The sequence below is a fragment of the Cucurbita moschata genome, unplaced genomic scaffold (genome assembly GCF_002738365.1).
Source record: "Cucurbita moschata cultivar Rifu unplaced genomic scaffold, Cmos_1.0 Cmo_Scf00034, whole genome shotgun sequence".
Lineage (NCBI taxonomy): Eukaryota > Viridiplantae > Streptophyta > Magnoliopsida > Cucurbitales > Cucurbitaceae > Cucurbita > Cucurbita moschata.
Window position 1 is genome coordinate 192,746 of NW_019268550.1, and position 18,107 is coordinate 210,852.

The 18,107-nt window shown below is 38.9% G+C and overlaps 6 protein-coding genes across 13 annotated transcripts; 2 read left to right on the plus strand and 4 right to left on the minus strand.

Annotated features, from left to right (window-relative positions):
• Positions 1 to 291: 291 nt before the first annotated feature.
• LOC111430831 (RNA-binding KH domain-containing protein RCF3-like) lies at positions 292 to 5,369 on the minus strand. Of its 2 annotated transcripts, XM_023067263.1 has the most exons (8): positions 4,300 to 5,369; positions 2,767 to 3,231; positions 2,323 to 2,571; positions 1,697 to 1,951; positions 1,205 to 1,284; positions 873 to 981; positions 668 to 794; positions 292 to 576 (listed from the first exon to the last, which is right to left on the minus strand). In XM_023067263.1, the coding sequence occupies exons 1-8, from the start codon at positions 4,981 to 4,983 to the stop codon at positions 557 to 559; spliced, it is 1,989 nt and encodes a 662-aa protein (XP_022923031.1). In that variant the 5' UTR covers positions 4,984 to 5,369; the 3' UTR covers positions 292 to 556. The 2 variants fall into 2 exon arrangements, 1 of the variants encoding a protein (XP_022923031.1); XR_002708388.1 differs by lacking the exons at positions 292 to 576; positions 668 to 794 and adding an exon at positions 1,566 to 1,626.
• An 83-nt stretch (positions 5,370 to 5,452) lies between these two features.
• LOC111430837 lies at positions 5,453 to 7,057 on the plus strand. Its single transcript, XM_023067270.1, has 4 exons — positions 5,453 to 5,502; positions 6,416 to 6,488; positions 6,569 to 6,624; positions 6,768 to 7,057. The coding sequence occupies exons 1-4, from the start codon at positions 5,468 to 5,470 to the stop codon at positions 6,880 to 6,882; spliced, it is 279 nt and encodes a 92-aa protein (XP_022923038.1). The 5' UTR covers positions 5,453 to 5,467; the 3' UTR covers positions 6,883 to 7,057.
• A 53-nt stretch (positions 7,058 to 7,110) lies between these two features.
• Positions 7,111 to 9,848, minus strand: LOC111430835 (protein ABIL2-like). Of its 2 annotated transcripts, XM_023067268.1 has the most exons (11): positions 9,690 to 9,848; positions 9,216 to 9,480; positions 8,976 to 9,105; positions 8,810 to 8,892; positions 8,552 to 8,702; positions 8,351 to 8,450; positions 8,170 to 8,262; positions 8,038 to 8,080; positions 7,855 to 7,949; positions 7,631 to 7,776; positions 7,111 to 7,511 (listed from the first exon to the last, which is right to left on the minus strand). In XM_023067268.1, the coding sequence occupies exons 3-11, from the start codon at positions 9,051 to 9,053 to the stop codon at positions 7,341 to 7,343; spliced, it is 960 nt and encodes a 319-aa protein (XP_022923036.1). In that variant the 5' UTR covers positions 9,054 to 9,105; positions 9,216 to 9,480; positions 9,690 to 9,848; the 3' UTR covers positions 7,111 to 7,340. The 2 variants fall into 2 exon arrangements, with proteins under 2 accessions (XP_022923036.1, XP_022923034.1); XM_023067266.1 differs by lacking the exon at positions 9,216 to 9,480 and having other exon boundaries at positions 9,690 to 9,838.
• Positions 9,807 to 10,973, plus strand: LOC111430509. Its single transcript, XM_023066775.1, has 2 exons — positions 9,807 to 9,885; positions 9,916 to 10,973. Exons 1-2 carry the CDS (start codon positions 9,870 to 9,872, stop codon positions 10,971 to 10,973), a joined length of 1,074 nt encoding a protein of 357 aa, XP_022922543.1. The 5' UTR covers positions 9,807 to 9,869.
• A 1,234-nt stretch (positions 10,974 to 12,207) lies between these two features.
• Positions 12,208 to 13,684, minus strand: LOC111430836 (uncharacterized protein At4g00950-like). The gene is made up of 2 exons (XM_023067269.1): positions 12,589 to 13,684; positions 12,208 to 12,485 (listed from the first exon to the last, which is right to left on the minus strand). The coding sequence occupies exons 1-2, from the start codon at positions 13,168 to 13,170 to the stop codon at positions 12,408 to 12,410; spliced, it is 660 nt and encodes a 219-aa protein (XP_022923037.1). The 5' UTR covers positions 13,171 to 13,684; the 3' UTR covers positions 12,208 to 12,407.
• A 101-nt stretch (positions 13,685 to 13,785) lies between these two features.
• LOC111430830 (myosin-7B-like) lies at positions 13,786 to 17,621 on the minus strand. Of its 6 annotated transcripts, XM_023067262.1 has the most exons (5): positions 17,219 to 17,621; positions 17,046 to 17,072; positions 15,361 to 16,592; positions 14,361 to 15,247; positions 13,786 to 14,276 (listed from the first exon to the last, which is right to left on the minus strand). In XM_023067262.1, exons 3-5 carry the CDS (start codon positions 16,559 to 16,561, stop codon positions 13,929 to 13,931), a joined length of 2,436 nt encoding a protein of 811 aa, XP_022923030.1. In that variant the 5' UTR covers positions 16,562 to 16,592; positions 17,046 to 17,072; positions 17,219 to 17,621; the 3' UTR covers positions 13,786 to 13,928. The 6 variants fall into 6 exon arrangements, with proteins under 6 accessions (XP_022923030.1, XP_022923025.1, XP_022923026.1 ...); XM_023067257.1 differs by having other exon boundaries at positions 15,361 to 17,341; positions 17,443 to 17,621; XM_023067258.1 differs by having other exon boundaries at positions 15,361 to 17,341; positions 17,440 to 17,621.
• Positions 17,622 to 18,107: the final 486 nt, after the last annotated feature.

The following is an 18,107-nucleotide window of genomic DNA, read 5'->3' on the forward strand; positions in this document are numbered from 1 at the left end:
TAATATGTTTTTCATAAATTTTAAACAATTATTTTTATTCATTAATTTACTTCTCATCGATTCAAAATAATGTATTGCTAATTGCTAAGTTTGTACCCTTTGTTTACCTTTAGAATCGATTAACATTTAATTAATAGTGGATATCAAGTTATCAATTAAACATTTTAAAAAGAAAAAGAATCATAAATTGTGATTAAAAATAAATAAAATCCAAATTCATAATTTAAAGTCGAAATAAAATAGACAGCCATTAAACTTTCACTAAACCTTTGTTGATTAACATAATTAAGCTTTACCAAAAACTAATAGATGCTTAATATTGATTTCAATAGCCATGGAGATAGTGATACCGAACTTGCTTCCTACAAACGTAAATATTTGTGAAACAACAAAAGGAATGAAAACTGTTGTACATTCCAAATTTACATGGCAATGGTTAATGTGGCTTCCTCTTCCTCCATGGCTCTTCCACGGTACTACAGTCGATCTTGATGGGGCGGGCAATAATGCTTTTTATGGGCAACTAGAGTTTAGTGTAAAACCAAATGGCCACAACTTATGGCCCATCTTCTTGCACTGAAAATGTCGAACAGATGAATGAATACAGAGACAAAGGTAACATAGAAGCAGAAATGTAACACAAAATGGGTTAGTTTCAGAGCCTTACTGCTCAAAATAAAGCCTTGCAGCAAGCTCTGGGCTCTCTCGGCCTGCTCTGGTGTGCCTGATATTTGGATTATCTTCTGGGTTTCATCTGGTCTATCTTCTACCAGTGTAACATTGGCTCCGGATAACTGTTAAGAAACAAAATATCAGCCAAGGCGTTTCATGAATGCATTACACAAGAGTTAACAAAATTTCACTAATACCACCTCACTGATCTGAGCAAGCTTGTTTTTTGACTTTGTTATAAGCTTGGGAACTGCAGCCTCTGGTATCACAACTTCAAGTGTACTCCGAGTGACAAGCGGCACAGGGATTCTAACAGCAACGTCAAAACTTATATATTACATTCAACAGCCATTCATCTAACTTATAAAACAAGCAGAAGTAGAAGCAGAATAAACTAAGACATAAGGGAAACGTGTGTAAAAGACGGGCTGGATTGGACCATGGAATCATTTGTAGCTTATATAAGGCCCCATTGATCCAAAAGAAATGGGGGAGGGGAGGAATCAGCATTGCAGAATGATGAAGTTCCTACCTATTTAACCCACTAGGCAAATCTTCACGTCGGTCATTTTCATTCTGCGTACCAGTTTCATTGCTCGACCCTCCATTTTCCTGCAAATTGATAGTTTGAATCATTTGGGTGCAGAACTGAAGTCTTAGAGGTGTGCACTCAAAATGCAATATAATTTACGGAGTGCTCCAGGCATGTTACGAGAGCAAGAAATACTCCTACATAATAATGCGAAAGAAACACATAATAGAAACCAAATGTTCTCCTAGGTTGGCCAGAACACTTGTCTTTTCCAGTAGACTCGCAAAGGAGTAGAATCTTTTACTACTTGTCCAAAAGAGAAAGCAATTCTATACAGAAGCAGTTTCCAGAAGAACCTTACTCTGAAATAGTTTCGTATCCAAAGAAAGAAAGTGCCACCACTCATAATGGCTGAGAAGAGACTGTTTTGAAAAGAAACAATTCCCTCATCAAGAGAAAAGATTAAAAAAAAAGGCTAAGAAAACAAGTAACCTTTAGAAGCTGTGGTGTTCCAAAAGGTTGCACATTTTGATAGGCTGTGATTGAAGAATCATTTCCACTATGAACTTCACGAGCTGCAGCATTATTATTTGAAGATGATTCCTCGAGTCCTAAACTGCCCATGGTGCTTGGTAATGAGACTGGAGGACTTGCATCTTTCTGGAATGGTTCCTTGTAAAGATAATTTCGTAATCTAGATGTTAACTCAACAACTGCATCTCGAGCTGCTTTTATGTCTCCTATGATCTACAAAAATTGTAGTTTATGGAATTAGGAATTCTGAAAGCAAAATCATCAGTTCCAATCAGCCACATTAGTCAACCGTCTAATCCTTTATCAAATTCTTACTCAAAAACCAATTTACACATCAAGAAAGAACTATATTTCCGATTAACTCGAGACTTCGTAACTGCATATTAATCCTTCGAAAAAGAACAAGAAAAAGAATATGCATATAGTATCTCAAAGACTGCTACCTTTACTGTCCAGGGCCATGCTCTGTAACTGATTTATATAAGAAGAAATTTATCTAAAAAGTATAATAAAATAAGAAGTTACATCAAGCATCTTTTAACAAATTCCAAGAACTCCTGTCTATTTGAAGTTCAATGACAAACCTGTACGAGCTCGTCAGCCCCTGATACAAACATGGGAAGTTCTTCTCGTGGCACAATATGTACATTTGCACCGGTTAGTCTCTTCATCTCTAACAATGATCCATCTCTTCCCTCCAAACATCCAATATCACTTGATGGTACAAGTAACCTTGTAGTTACGATGTTATCTTTATCAGGAACAAGATCAACAATGCGAGTTTGGATGTGTAACAAAGCTTCCTGTGCTGGAAAAAGCTCATCATCTGGACCCTAAGAACTCAAATTTGCCAATCAGAAAGTTGAACAAGGAAAAAATGAAAATATAAATGGAAAATAAGTAAGTTCAACGATTGCTTGTATAACTCCTAATATATCTTCTGCAAGTAAAGGTATACTCGAGTGATTTGACCCTTGGCAAAAGTGAATCATGATATATGCCAACAAGGAAAAAGGAAGTTGGAGTACCTCATCCGAAGAAATTATTAGAATCTGTTCGTTCGAACCCGTCACAGGATCAGAAACTTTGATATCCACACCAACTTCATCCCGAAGTAATTCTATGATTCCATCAGAGTCTCCAATAACACTATCAACCTTATCGATTGGGCATAATATTCTAAATACAAGGTCCTCACCATAAAAGGGCATCATATTGTCGTTAACAGAAGCAGCTCCAGGCTCCACCAAAAAATTAGATTGACGGTTGGAATAGTCATTGCCTCTTGTATTAGATATGCGTGGTCTGAATGGTCGTCCATCCATCGATAATCGTCGGGCAATAGGTGGAACATAATCATCATCAGGAGGTAAAATACGTTCTGGTGAATGTAGACGCCCATGGAAATGACTACGGTTGCGATGCTGACTCTCTCTCAAGCGTGATGAAACGATAGCTACAGCTTTCTTTACAGCATTTGCTTCTCCAACAATCTACAGAGGGTTTAAAACCCAATATACACATATGTTCTTCATAACTCAAAGAATGGCTTAACGAAGTCATAAGAACTTAGAAAAAAAGAAGCTTAAATTGTTCCTGTCACCATATCTGTATATTTAATTCATTTTGTATCAAGACATTGCTCAAGTTTAAGTTATCTATATCCAGGTTTGTTATCCATGATAGATGGATAAGGGATCTATCTTGGCGCCAAAAATTGGAATCCCAATAAGCATCAAATAGATTATGACACAATTATATAATTCATTTCAATATAGCTTTCGAACCTCCAATCTGTGAAATACTAGAATTTAAGCAACCTCCTAAAAATGAAAGAATATCTGCTCATATAAGCAAAGATACATCACAATGAAAGGCTACATATCTCTTATATCTTCACTGTATTTTTAACAAGTCCAAATGACATTAAGGATTGTTAATACCGTAGAACCCTGCCCCGACAAGTAAATAGAAACATGAAATGAAAAGAAGAGACTTCCTCAATATATATAATATTTGAAATGGAATTCAATAAGTTAATTCAAAAATCAACTAAGGAATCAGCAAATGAAAAGACCAAGCAATTTAATGTGCAAGATAGATGTGACGTCCCCATAGAAAAGTTTAGTTTCTGCCGATATGACCGGTTTTTCTAAACACATCCATCGAGTAAGATATGGAGTAAGAAACAATTTTGAAGAGTTCTGAACAAATGATTTCAGGTAGAACTCTGTTAGCTTCTCAAATAGCTAGTGAAGCAATTACGAGACAGCAGCAGATTCAAAGAACCCGCCACTTCACTGCTAAACTGCTCATAGACACCATTTTGGTTACGGTCTTATTATACGTTCTAAGATGTTCCAACTTCTAAGCACCCAATTAGCGACTTCGGTTAAGCATTGCAAAAGTAAATTTGCTTCCTTTAAACCACCCAGGACATAGAAAGAGGTACACTTGTCAGCTTGAATCAATAGGAATTCCAAGCTCGATAATTTTTAGATTATCATAGCAAGAAGCAAGCGGGTAGTCTTTCAAGATATTGAAGTGTTCAGAAACTAAACCTGGACAATCTCCTCCGACATTGAAATGCAACGAGGCAAATTGTGATCTCTGGGAAGAATCCTTATCTGGGTCTTGGTTTCCATCCTCATTTGTTCGATTATCTTTCCTCCCTTGCCAAGCAAACAACCTACGTGCATTCTAGACACGACAAGCCTTGTTGCAACACGGCTACTACCGCCACCAGCTCCTCCTCTAACGCCGCCGTAGTCATCCTCCTCATCCTCAGGACCATAGCCCATTCCATTGAACCCAGGACTCATCTCACTCTCGAGAATCCTTTCATGAATCAAGAAAAGCGCTTCTTGCGCCGGAGAGAATGACGGCATCCGGCCTTCCGGGTCCCGCCGCCGAGTGTCCGATATCTCAATTATTCTCTCCTCATCGCCGGGAACAAGCTCATGCACGTTGATCCACGCGCCGGTGTGCTGCCTTATGGACTTAATGATACTACCAGATTTGCCAATAACTCCCCCGGCCTTGGCATCATGACAGAGTATCCTGTAAGTCGTGGTGACCATAAGAGATTGGTCTTGAGGTTTAGTCGGTCGAACAGCACTCCCACGGTGACGATAGTTATTATTGGCGTAGTGATTGTTGTAACGAGGTCTGGTTCTACCCATCGCCTCGGAATCATAGTCTTGGTGGTCATAGTAGTAGTTTCTCTTAGATCTAGACTTTTCCATCTCAAATGTTAGGGTTTTGGATTGACAAAAATAATGCTTACCCCGGTTTAATGATTTTCAATGCGAAGCAATTAGAGTCCAAGAAAGTGGATGTGAATGGCTTTGATTTTCCAGTTTTGTTACAATCTTCTGGAGTAAAAGGGTGGCTATCTGTAACTGGTGAGTAGGTTAGAGGATTCCTCTGTTCCAACAAAAATAAAACCTCAGAAGTCACTCCGTTTCCTCAATTCCATCTTTATCCTGTTTACCAATGAAAGTCCAATAAGAGTGCTGCAATTACAAACCCTAGAAGGCGAAGAAGGCGAAGCAGAAGGCGAAGAGAGGTTATGATGATGCAAGTAGAAATCCATCCGCTTCACCGGCTCCACAGTTTACTGGAAGATGTGCAGTCCACTGCTCCTACACGACGCCGTTTCTCAAGGGTCCTCTGACTCCCTCTTTGCCATTTCTGTCCTCTAATTATCTAAATCTCAGTGGATAAAGCATGTTAACCATTCCTGTAAATCCAAACTCCCTGTGGTTAGTACCCATAACTCCTTTCTATTATTTTTATTTTTACTTTTACCTTTATTATTTTATTGTTACTAAATCCCAGTATTCTTTTCTTATTGTCGCTAAATCCTAATATTCTTTTGACCAAATAAATTTTAAATTTTAAATTTTAAATTTTAATTTCAAAACAAAAATCATTCGCATACACTATTTCAAAAAGGAAAAGAAAATAATGTTATTAACTCACTTTAAAACTCTTTTCAAATGTGTCATCAATTGAAACACTTTTTATTGAAAAAAAACATTCAAGAAAGGAATATATTTCTTTTCATATGTGGTTTCTAGTAAGTTCTTTTTAGTTTTCATGCATTTATTAGGCTTATAATAGCTGAAGTTATTACCTATTTTACCACATAATTTTTAAAACAATACATAATTTTTTGGTCTCATCAAACTCTAACAAATGGGTTGGAATTATTAACCGCCAACACTGTTACAATGTTGCTGTTTTAGCTTTTGGGTGAGCTTCGCCTTTTTAGCTTTATCGTATTTCTCTTGTGATTAATCGGTTATGTTCTTTCTCTGGTTCACTGGTTTTTCCACGGGGGGGAAAAAAAAGACAATGATGATGATGATGTTCTTGCAACTGGCAAGCCATTTTTACCCCGAAAGCTCAAATTTTTGTTTTGTGACTAGAGTAGTGTCTCGAAAGCTCAGAAATGCCATTAATTCTCAATTGTTGGAATGGAAGGACCTTTTTAACTAGCCAAAGCTCTGATCTTTCGCTGTGGTTCCTGGAAGCAACTGATGTTTTTTGGGTCTTGCCAGCGATCAACCATTGCTATTTTATCTTTCATCTTTTCTTGATTGCCTTCCTAGAGAGACAGAACAAGTAATTTGCCTCTTTTTCCAAGTATTGAATCTGGTTTGCTCTATGCAGTGACTTTGAAGTCGATTATGAGTCAGAGAAGAAAGCTTCAATTGTGTACAAGGCTTTAGTAGTCGATAAAGAGGTGCTTCTCCATGATATCAATCTTCACATTGTGCCTCCGTAATTAACTTGTTTCTGATTCCATTTCTGTGCTAAGTACAGTTGCAGCCAGACAAGGTGAAAAGGGAGATGACAGTTTCTGATGGAAAACTTTCTATGTGAGCCTCTTTTTCTCTTCGAATCCCTGGTTCTTAATGTACCAAAATAGCTTAATACAGGATTCTTTTGAGCATTAGTAAGGCTGCTGCGTTCATATTTCTCTGCAATCATGTTTTGGCTCTTTTTTTTTTTTTTCTCGTAGACACCTTGAGGCAGTGGAAGCAAGATTTCTGCGTGCATCATTCAGTGCTTTTGTAGACGTGCTTACTCTTGCCACAAAAACAATCGAAGATTTCGGACGAGGAGTGGATTTCTGATAGCCTTACATGCCCCTGGCCCTCATATATCAACTGTCACTTTATGCTTAAAATAGCTATCATTTTAATTTACTACCTATCTGTAATTTTACCACAATATGATTTGTAGTGGTTTGATCGAGTGTGAAGGTACTCATTCCAACATTGAGATCTAACGAGATAACACTTTCACCCACATGATGATATCATTCATGTTAATAACCAATCCTACTTAATATATGGATAAAATTGGAAACAACAAAAATTATATCAATTTTATTAAACTAAAATATAAACAATAATTTGATGTGATTGTGGTTCATCATATCATTTGAAGTGGAAAAGAACAAAGAAATGACTTCAGCATGGGATGAAGGAAAACTGGTATATGGAATTCTATAACGTTCATGAAAGCACAAAGTGGCATCCCTAATGAATTGAATTTGACGACCCCATTCACCAGCTGATTCCTCTTGTGCTTAGTATTCATCCAAGTAAGTGTACAATGTATCGTCTTTCTTTGACTTGCGTCGGCTAAGCAAGGCCTTCAGGAGGCGTTTGCTTTTGCTGGGATATTGTTCAACATCTTTGCTGTTATCCCTTTCTGCTGGCATCCGCATCGATGCTGATTTCCTGGGTGCTGAAGGGTACTGGTAGCAGAGAAAAACTCATGTTGCAAAATCTCAGTTACTAGTAAAACACCATATACTTTTGCACAACATAAATGCAATTCAAATAAGTGATATCGTTTTCCTCTAAATGAACGCACCCGTCGTTGCCCATTGGAAATGCTTGGAGTGGTTGGCGTACTTGAGTTGGGAGTCGTTGGTCGACTTGAGCTTTGTGTCTTTGGTCTACTCGAGAGCGAACCAGAACGCAAAAGTGGAAACCGGTGTGGAGAAACCGACCGCTTATCTGGTTTGAAACAAACATAATTTGCATTAAAACCAATATCACACAAACTGGCAGCTAAAGGGAAAAGAGCATATGAACCTAATTCCTTCTTGGGCATGGTAGACGTGAACGAGAACGTTCTAAGTTGCGGAGACGGGGAAGGTCGTTGAGAAGGCACAGGAGAATTTTCTTTACTGCATGAGAAATGTTCAAACTAGATAAAGAACTCATTAATGCAAGTAAGCAATTTAGGGGAAGATCAATAGAAAATGTGCTGTTTACCTGATAGCGGATGGTGGCATTTCCCTAATAGTTGATCGAACGGCTAGTGGAAATCAGTTAATAAATGGTGAAGTTTCATTAGAAAATTTTCCAAAGTGAAGTTCACAATAAACGTTTGTCTCGGCAGCTTACCATTTCTAAATTGGTGCCACTCATCTTCATCATCTAGGCTGCATCCTTTGTTCTTGGATCGAGTTTGGGTACCACCGTTCATGGTCTCCCCCGCTGAGCAAAGTTTATGAACTATAAGACCTTTTTTTCTCGGAATGCGAAAGAAACAAACCGGGGGTGGGGGTAACAACAGTAAACTTGCCTTGTAATATGTAGTGCTTATGATACTTTGGCGTATTTATCACCAGGGATTGTTGGGAATGTCCTTCGTGATCGATATACTCTTGGCACGTTCTTAGCCTCTATGAGCCCACATCAACGAAACGAACACAATGACAATAAATTTGTAAATCTATATTTTTTTCTATCAATTATTTGGAAGAGAAAATAATCTTGATCTTACCTGTTCAATGCATGACACCCTGAACTCCGTTCCAGAAACATCATCCACTTTTTCATCCAAAAGATCATTAACCTTAAAACTAACAGAACCTAAATGATCCACAGTGTTCACAAGAGCTTTAACAGCATAATCTTTCAACGTTTCTACCACTCTGCATAAGAAAAAATTGAAAGTTTGCAGCTTACTCTCTGATAAACTAATGCTTATAGAAGGAAGAATCTGATTACTTCTTTAAGAAAAGCCTTTCAACTAACTCACATCTGTTTTTGGTCGTCATTCGTGTAAGAGAGTTCAAAATACTCTGCTGCTGAGTATAATTGTGCTCTCAGGTTCTTCAAATCCTGAAAGTCAAATGCAGAAAGAGAGTGAACAATAGATGAAAAGCTGTAATTTTTCAAGAATGTCGCCAAAGACGCATGAGTACCTTGAGACAATCAGAGAAAATCAAACTCTGCTTCATAGAAATCTCATCAAAATTGGACGTTTCTTGTGAGATGGGCATTGTACAAGATTTTGTTTCTGTCCCAGAAAATGTTGAGCTCAAACTACTAGACCTGCAACCATCAGATTTCAAAAATTCAGAAATCGAAGGAAATCATTGGATCGGGCAACATTCCCACTTGCAGTGAAAGCATTCATGAATTTCAAAACTAACTTTGGAAACCTTAAAATCCTCAAAAGTGTTTCAATATAGCCCAGAAGGAAAAGTAGAAGAGACAAGAGAAGTATTTATTTAGCAGGTGAGGGACAGCATTCCCTTTGACAGGTTACAGGTAATGAGAATCCTCAATTCAATAAATTAAAGGATAGTTGACTCGCTGTCTCATAGATTAAACATATATCAAATTCGAAACAATCAACCAAATAAAACAAGTAGTGCTTCGCCATAATTCAAGCTCGTTCTGTCTGAATCTTCGCCAGGACTCAACCTGTACTGAACAATTAAAACTTAAAGCGGATGTCCACACACTCCTCCTCAACAACCGTCGAAAAAGCTACAAAATTTTCAACACCCTTCTAAGTAATTGCAGAGAAACGCTTGCAATATAGACGTTTAAGACTTCCAGAAGATCAAAACCCCATATAACATAGAGGAAAAAGAGAGAAAGAAAGTGGAAGGAAATAGCTCTAGCTGTACCTGTTTTTCTGGAGCTGAAGAGGTCGAAACTAGAAACGGGAGAGTAGCCGAAACCCCATCTGATTTCTCAGCCTCAAAATGTGAAAGCACGGTGAGCAGAACCAAAAGAAGCCAAAAGTTGGCATAAAACCAAGTGGGTTGGGTAAAAGATTTTGACTGAACTAGAGAAAACAGGAATTGATGTTGAAGGGCAAAATGAGGGAAAGAAAGGAGTTGATTTTGACTGAACTAGTAAAAATGTTTGAAGGCAGCAAGGAGTTGATGTTGAAGGGCAAAATGAGGGAAAGAAAGGAGTTGATTTTGACTGAACTAGTAAAAATGTTTGAAGGCAGCAAGGAGTTGATGTTGAAGGGCAAAATGAGGGAAAGAAAGGAGTTGATTTTGACTGAACTAGTAAAAATGTTTGAAGGCAGCAAGGAGTTGATGTTGAAGGGCAAAATGAGGGAAAGAAAGGAGTTGATTTTGACTGAACTAGTAAAAATGTTTGAAGGCAGCAAGGAGTTGATGTTGAAGGGCAAAATGAGGGAAAGAAAGGAGTTGATTTTGACTGAACTAGTAAAAATGTTTGAAGGCAGCAAGGAGTTGATGTTGAAGGGCAAAATGAGGGAAAGAAAGGAGTTGATTTTGACTGAACTAGTAAAAATGTTTGAAGGCAGCAAGGAGTTGATGTTGAAGGGCAAAATGAGGGAAAGAAAGGAGTTGATTTTGACTGAACTAGTAAAAATGTTTGAAGGCAGCAAGGAGTTGATGTTGAAGGGCAAAATGAGGGAAAGAAAGGAGTTGATTTTGACTGAACTAGTAAAAATGTTTGAAGGCAGCAAGGAGTTGATGTTGAAGGGCAAAATGAGGGAAAGAAAGGAGTTGATTTTGACTGAACTAGTAAAAATGTTTGAAGGCAGCAAGGAGTTGATGTTGAAGGGCAAAATGAGGGAAAGAAAGGAGTTGATTTTGACTGAACTAGTAAAAATGTTTGAAGGCAGCAAGGAGTTGATGTTGAAGGGCAAAATGAGGGAAAGAAAGGAGTTGATTTTGACTGAACTAGTAAAAATGTTTGAAGGCAGCAAGGAGTTGATGTTGAAGGGCAAAATGAGGGAAAGAAAGGAGTTGATTTTGACTGAACTAGTAAAAATGTTTGAAGGCAGCAAGGAGTTGATGTTGAAGGGCAAAATGAGGGAAAGAAAGGAGTTGATTTTGACTGAACTAGTAAAAATGTTTGAAGGCAGCAAGGAGTTGATGTTGAAGGGCAAAATGAGGGAAAGAAAGAGGGTACTCGCAGTTGGATGAAAACATCAAGTAGGCCACCACGTCGGTTAAGCCAGAAAATCAGGAGGTTTGTAGTTTTGGGTTTTGAAGAGAGAAAATCATAAGCTCAAAAGTCGTCTCGTCTCTTCTCTCTCTCTCTCCCTAGTCCCCATCATTGTTGCCACACTTTTGTGTGCGAGTGTTTGGAACGATGGGTCCCAAAACCCCTCCGTCCTTCAACTTAAACGTTTCTTTGATACCAAATCTCACTTGATTCATTGTGGGGCTTTGTAACATCACACCCTTGTAATTATTAAATGACTTCCAGAATGATTTTGTAATTTTTGATGTTTCAAAGGTGATTGATTTACCATTATTAAGAATTATTGAAGTAGCCTTTATATTGCTCCACTCGTCTTGGGAAGCGGCCATAGTTTATATGATATTAGCGTTGGATTTATTGCATTAATTAGTGAACCAATAAAATAAAATAAAATAATGGCGCCTGCGTTGCATTGTGGGTCCCTTGTCAGTCTCAAAATAAATATATATTTAATTTAACCCATAAACTTCTCCAAATACCACTTTTATCTCTCTAATTTATTCATTTTATTTTGTTATCTATTGTTCGTCTTTGTGCCAAATTTGTTACTGCTGCACATTTTGAATTCAAGTTTATTTGATTCCTTTTGGTTTTTGTTATGTCCCTTTAACAAATAATAATAATAAAAGTAAAGTAAAACAAAGAGAGAGAGAGAAATTAGTGGGATGGGTAGGTCGGAATATCACACTTTCCTCTCAATATAAGCGGCAAATGAACCCCACAACTTTCCAACCCTACCCAATAACACTACGACGTCGGATCGTCTAATCAAATCGTACCCGTTACCCAAAATCAACGGTCTGGATTTTGCAAGGAAAAATGATCACCGGTCGCTGAGATATGTTTCATGGAATATTTCGAAGCAGCGGATCTTATTATTTATCCTTCTTATTATTTATGGAACTTCTTAAAATGCTTTCAAATCGGCGCCGGATTGTTGGGTAATGGGTGGGCCCAGCATCCCCGCAACTGGAAATGAGAGCTCATAATGGGTCCCGCAAAATATGGGCCGGGATTGATCGATGGCTCTAGCTAACACTCAACGTGGGCTTTGGAGGCCCAACCCCATTTACGAGATAAAAGTGATCCTAGTTTATAGAAAATGAGATTTCCAAAACATATGTAAAAAAAATACATTTTTATATCTACAGAGAGACATACATTCCTTAGCAAAAAAAAAAAAGAAAAAAAGTGCTCTATAATTATGTTAAACAAGGATATTTACAGCCAAACATGCGAAAGACAAGTAGTAATTATAGTAATTTTAATGTATATAAGTAAGATTCTTTAGAAGAAAAAAAAATAGTTGAAAATTTATGACATCATATTTAGATATTTCACTAATATTATGGGTTATGTCTGGATTCGTATGATCATTGCGATACTCCTCTGGTTTCATCCGGCTTGCGTCTCCATGGAATCACTTGCTTCAAGCTCCCATAGATACTTGCCTGCCGTGATTTGGATCCAGTTAAATGAACAACTTTTAAATTTTGATTTCATAAATGTTTCTAAACATTAACGAACCCAATAAAATTGATGTAGGACACTTACGATCAACTGCGACTTTGAATCCGATTTTCTAAAAAGGCTTCTTCTACTCCTAAACCTTGTGATCTTCACCCTCGTTTCGCCGTCGCCACTCCCAGCATTACGCCCACCGCTTTTGTCACCGCCGGCCGAACGCGGTATTTCTGACGCGCCCTTCGGGACCTCCTTATTCTTCCTGAAGCTCATCCACCGCCTAGACCCGACATATTTACCATGCTTGCCCTCCCTTGTTGCAGTTTCCGCCCACGTGTCGGGGAACCTGAACGACAAATTGGAAGACAGGTCTTGGCCGACGACGGGGTCGTCCACGGCGGTCGTTGGAGAGGAAAAATGAGCCACTTTGGTGTCAGTGAACAGCCTCGGAGGCAGATCCAGGGATCTTGCACTTCTGGGCTTTGAGTTCGGTTCGATCATTCCGAATGGTCTTGGTTTCCCTGGCGCCTCCTCCCATTGAAACGGCACAGAAATTGACGCGTGCAGCGGAGGCGTCACCAGCCCCGGTGGCTCCGGCGGCTGTCTTGGAAGAGAAAACAGAGACAGCTTTGGTGGCGTCGAGCTCGGATTTTCCCCTTTTGCAAGCCTCATTCCGTCAAAATTTCACGGACCCATTTGATTTTGAACGAATACAACAAGGCCCTGTTGAAGTGGATGATCAGTTACTGTAGAATTGGGAGAATTTTTATAGAGAGAGAGAGAGAGAGAGAGAAAGAGGGGGGTTTTAGAGAGCGAAAGAAGTGGAGGCAGAGTTAGTTTATGAGGATGCGAATTGTGAGGGTAACTGCAAAACGCTCCTGGCGCTTCGTCTTCACGAGAAAATGCCACAAGTTTTGTTTGTGTACATTAAACTGTAAATGCGCCGAATCTCAATCTTACGTTTAATTATGTTTGAGGTCCCACGATTTGAAAATTTCGGGTCTTTGATTTTGATGGATTTTTGAAAACCATCAACGGACATTTCTGTGAATTGGGTGTGTTTCAAAGTCGTACTCATTTTTCCTGATCTGCGAAAACGGTTGAGAAAAGATCGGCTTTTTGATGCGTACATAAAATACTGATTTTTCTGTGACTTTTTTGCATGCCAAATGGTTCAGTGGCTCATGTGATTTGCTTTGTTGGATCATTTCTTGTTCATGGATGAGGACGCCAAGTCGTCTGAAAAGTTGTTGGATCGGTTTGATCTTCAAAACTCACTCTCCGCTGTGGTCTTTCTGTTTCTCTTGAATCAGTGTATATCAATTCATTACATTCTTAGTAATCTGTGTATACAAGTGAAGAGAAAGAACACACAGAATCATACATGGGTATGCAATCTTATTGAGTAAGAACAAGAAGCAGTTTCACGACTATCTACTTAGACGATTCATACCCTCGCACGCCAAGGTTCCTTCTAGATCTCCGATAATTCGAGTTATTCGGACTTCTAGACCTCTTTGCACTTCTTGGAACAGAGTTTTGACAGAACTGGCAAAGCGTTTAATGTCAAAGCTACCCGACTCTTGATGTAGTTCCTCAGCAACCTTCCCGAATTCCACGCTGATCTTCACCTGAATTTCCATCCATTTCTGTCCCGTTAACACAACATATCTTTGTAGCTGAAATGTCTGTTCAAGGAAGTTCTCCAGCGCCTTGGATTTCCCTTTCGTTCTCACAACTTTGAACTCTCCACATTTTACACTCGCCTCATAATCATGCTGCAAACCACAATGACCAAAAACATCATTGAAGACAAGGTAAATCTGTACAAACTACAAAAGGGAGAATGAATATGAACTTACCATCCTTTGGCAGAGTTCATCAGTCTTCTCCTGCAGAGAATTGTATCTGCCCACTTGTTTATTCAGAAGTGTCAGAAACGTAAGAAAATCTCTAATCCCAACTTCTCCATTCTCCTCATTTTCGGAATTCCGAGCAGTTTCCTGTTTTCCGATGAGCCTCTCCAGCAAAAGAAACTGCTGTTTCAGCCTTTTGATTTTGTAAGACACTCCTAGAGCATGAATATCCATCCTCCATTGAGTACTATTATAAGTTCTTCCAAACTGCTGCCCTATTGATGCCAACGGTTCGGCATTATCAACCTCCTGTGGACTGCTTGTGCTTGCTTCTTGAATAGGACTGTGACAACCAATTTCTTTTTCATCTTCAAATTCCGTACCTGGAGATTGTATCAATGGATTTCTGTCCTCAACAACGTTCAAACAAGCTGCCTCCCTTATTGTTCCATTACATTCCTTATTTCTCTGCTGCTCTTCTTCTCCTGGTTTGATCTTTATAATCTTGACATCAGACCAGGTGCCACTGTTTTCATCTGGAAAATCCCACTTCGTAGGCTGGTACTCTTGAGGCCTAAACTGTGCCGCCAATTGGGCTTTCAAGGAAGCTAGTTCCTTTTCTCTCTCCATTGACAGAGCTTTTAGTTTCATATTCGCATGTCTAAGCTGCAAGATCTCTTGATTCTGAGCAGCAAGATGTGACTGAAGCCGTTTTGACTCAAGCTCCAGGTTGAGCATCTGCCAGTGAAAAACTTCTAATTTTTCATCTTTCACCCCCATTTGCTCTGCAAATGCATCTATTTCCAGGTCATGTCTCTGCTGAAGTATTAGTACATACTTCTCTGCCTCGGAGCATACCAACTCTTCCATCTGCTTCACATCAATCATTCTCCCTTCAGAGATAAAATCCATAGATGAGCCCCAAAAGGAACAAATAAATTCATCCACTCAGAGAGAGCTTCAAGTATACAACGTTTAGTTAAACATAGGAACTTAAGTTTGTTACCTGAGTCATCATTATTTCTTTCAGGGGAAAGACATTCAGCAAGGAAAGGGAAATTATTTGAGTCAATGGATTCTGGATGATAGTAATCGATATCAGTATCATTTGGCTTAGTAGATATGGTCTTCCCATTGTTTGTGTTTGAATGCTTTTCCCCAGCACTTGTAGGAACTTCATATCCTGGATTGACCTGATTGGATAACATACTTCTCAATGACTGTCTTTCATGTCTTGATTCTGAAATTGTCTTCCACCTTCCAGCTTCTAATTCTGCTTGCTTCCTCCTAGCTTTGGATAGCTTAACCTCCTTAAGGAGCATTGCCTTCTGTGCTACATCCATCTTCGATTTTCTCAGCATTGCTGATAACATCTTGTCTTTCTGTTCTAAATCCTTCCGCATCTTAACAATCTCACCCGATAGTTTCTGTACCAGCATTACGGACTCCTCCTTTTGCTCTAAAATTGAATCAATCTCTTCTTTTGATGCCTCAACTTGCCTAACTGCTCGCCCCATCTCAGCTTCAAGCTGCCTTTGGTTTGAGACCAGCTCAATGAAGGCTGTTTTGTGCTTCCAGAGCTCAGAGGAATGCTCTTGGGCCTCACGTTTAGCAGTTTCTCTCAATTCTTCTACCACACTTTCAGCCTTGGACAGTCTTTCTTCCAAGTCAGCTCCCCTTTTAATCTCTTCCTCCAATTTCTTTTCCTTGGACTCCAATGACATCTCCATCTCCTTCAACTTTTCATTCAGTGTAGAAATAACAACTTCCTTCTTTTCGAGAAGCCTTGCATCATCCATTAGAGCTCCAATGTGTTGGCGAAGCGTCTTCCTTTCAATCAACCACCGTTGCTCCTGAGCAGCAAAAATGCAAACAACTTTTTCATTAGCTTTGGCGTCTTCATGTCTGATTCTTTTCAACTCTCCTATCTCCCTCTCAGCAGCCTCTAGCTTATAAACAAGATTAGGCTTTTGCCTAGCATCCACCTCTCTCTGAGCGCTCCATAATAGCAATCCCAAGAGTTGGGCGCTCCCTTGAAGCATCTTTTCCCGAACTTCAGACCATTTTTCATCTTTGCAATCAGAGGTTGCCAAGAGTCGAAGCGCAAAGAATGCGCACGAAACACCGAAATACATAGGCGATAAACTGTCAATTTTGTCGTCCGAGATGAATGCTAGTGAATTGGAGACCTCTTTCTTATCCATCATCTAAGACTATGCTTCTTCTCATTCGAATACACTATTACAAGAGAAATAAAGGTTAGTTTTTAACTTCACAAAGCATCCCATATATACATAAGAGAAAGGACTGAGAGTCTGAAACAAGTCTTTCAGGTGATTGAACAAAGAGCAGTCAGATTATGAGTTCAATGTTAGAAAGCTCAAGAGCATGGCTGCTTTTACATGTGCCTGAGTCTGAAGAACAGTCATGTAGAGGCCAAACTACAACAAAATACAATAGTTATAAGACGAATAAAAGAGAATAGTCCCTGGTTTTCAGGGAAAAGACAGACTGCAAGCAACCCCACTTGCTTGATAAAGCAAACACAAGGTTCTGGGTATCAGTGATAACTGCATATAAAGTGAAGAGAAAATGCAACCTTTTGAAGGCATAATGAGAAGTATTTCAAAAGGGTTGCATCTGCAAGTAACTTTCAGTTCTCACAAGGTGATTATGTCTTTTACTTCATACCTTTTGAAACGGAAAACAAAAGGGTTGCTGGGGCAATGCACAGTAGCAGCGATGAATGCAATCAGCAACCAAAAAGAACCCAAACCAAAGAGAAGAGAAATGATGTCAAATACCTTTCAGAGGTTCAGGCAAAGTAAAGGCAGCGTGGAGCACCTTCTTGTGCATAGTACTACCCATATAGAAGCAATGAATTGAATCACTTTCAATTCATAGACAAAATGATGGAGCAACTCAGTCAACAACCCCTTCGTGGGTCCACGAGAATTGACTGCTCGAGTTTCCTCCTTGGGTTCGACCTGTAAAGCAGAAACTAAACCAGCATAAGAAAGAGCACAGAATTGGATATAATCATAACTAAAATTTAATAGGAAACCTCCCCAAGAAACCCAGTTACCACCAGCATTTTATAATCCTAAAGTTTGAAGATCGGCCCTCGGAATCCGAAGTGGGCGATGTGGGATTTGAAATGGATTCGATATTTGATTGCTTTCAAAGCAACCCTCACGAGTTTCTCAGAGATGAGAAATGGAGGGGCAAGCGGGGAACGAAATTATAATTGGGTCACAGATTCTTATGAAGTTGAGAGCGTACATTGAAGAGTAAATTATTGGGTCGTTCATGTGACCCACTTGAACTGCCATGTACTGCCATTCTGCTTCTAATCTAAGCTTAATTTTGTTTTTTTAAAAAAAAAAAACGCTTTGGTTTTTTCATCTTGTATTACGTTAGATTTTGTTGCATTCAAATTTCTCTTCAAACTTTATTATCCATTTAGTTACTTATTTTTCATCCCACCGAGTACTGACAAGTGAGGCTATAAATTTAATTTATGACAGATTTTGAAGCCACTCAACCAACCCATCAAATCGCACTCACACTAGCAAGTTGTAATGGAATGGTCTCACTCATTATTGGCCCAGAATAATAATGATAAAATTGGCCTCAAAATACTTATCCACCACATCCCAACTTCTCACTTCTCAACCAACTTACATCTTACACCAAGTATACCCACATTTATGATTTGCTTTTATATATATATCTTTGCACTAAATGGTGTGT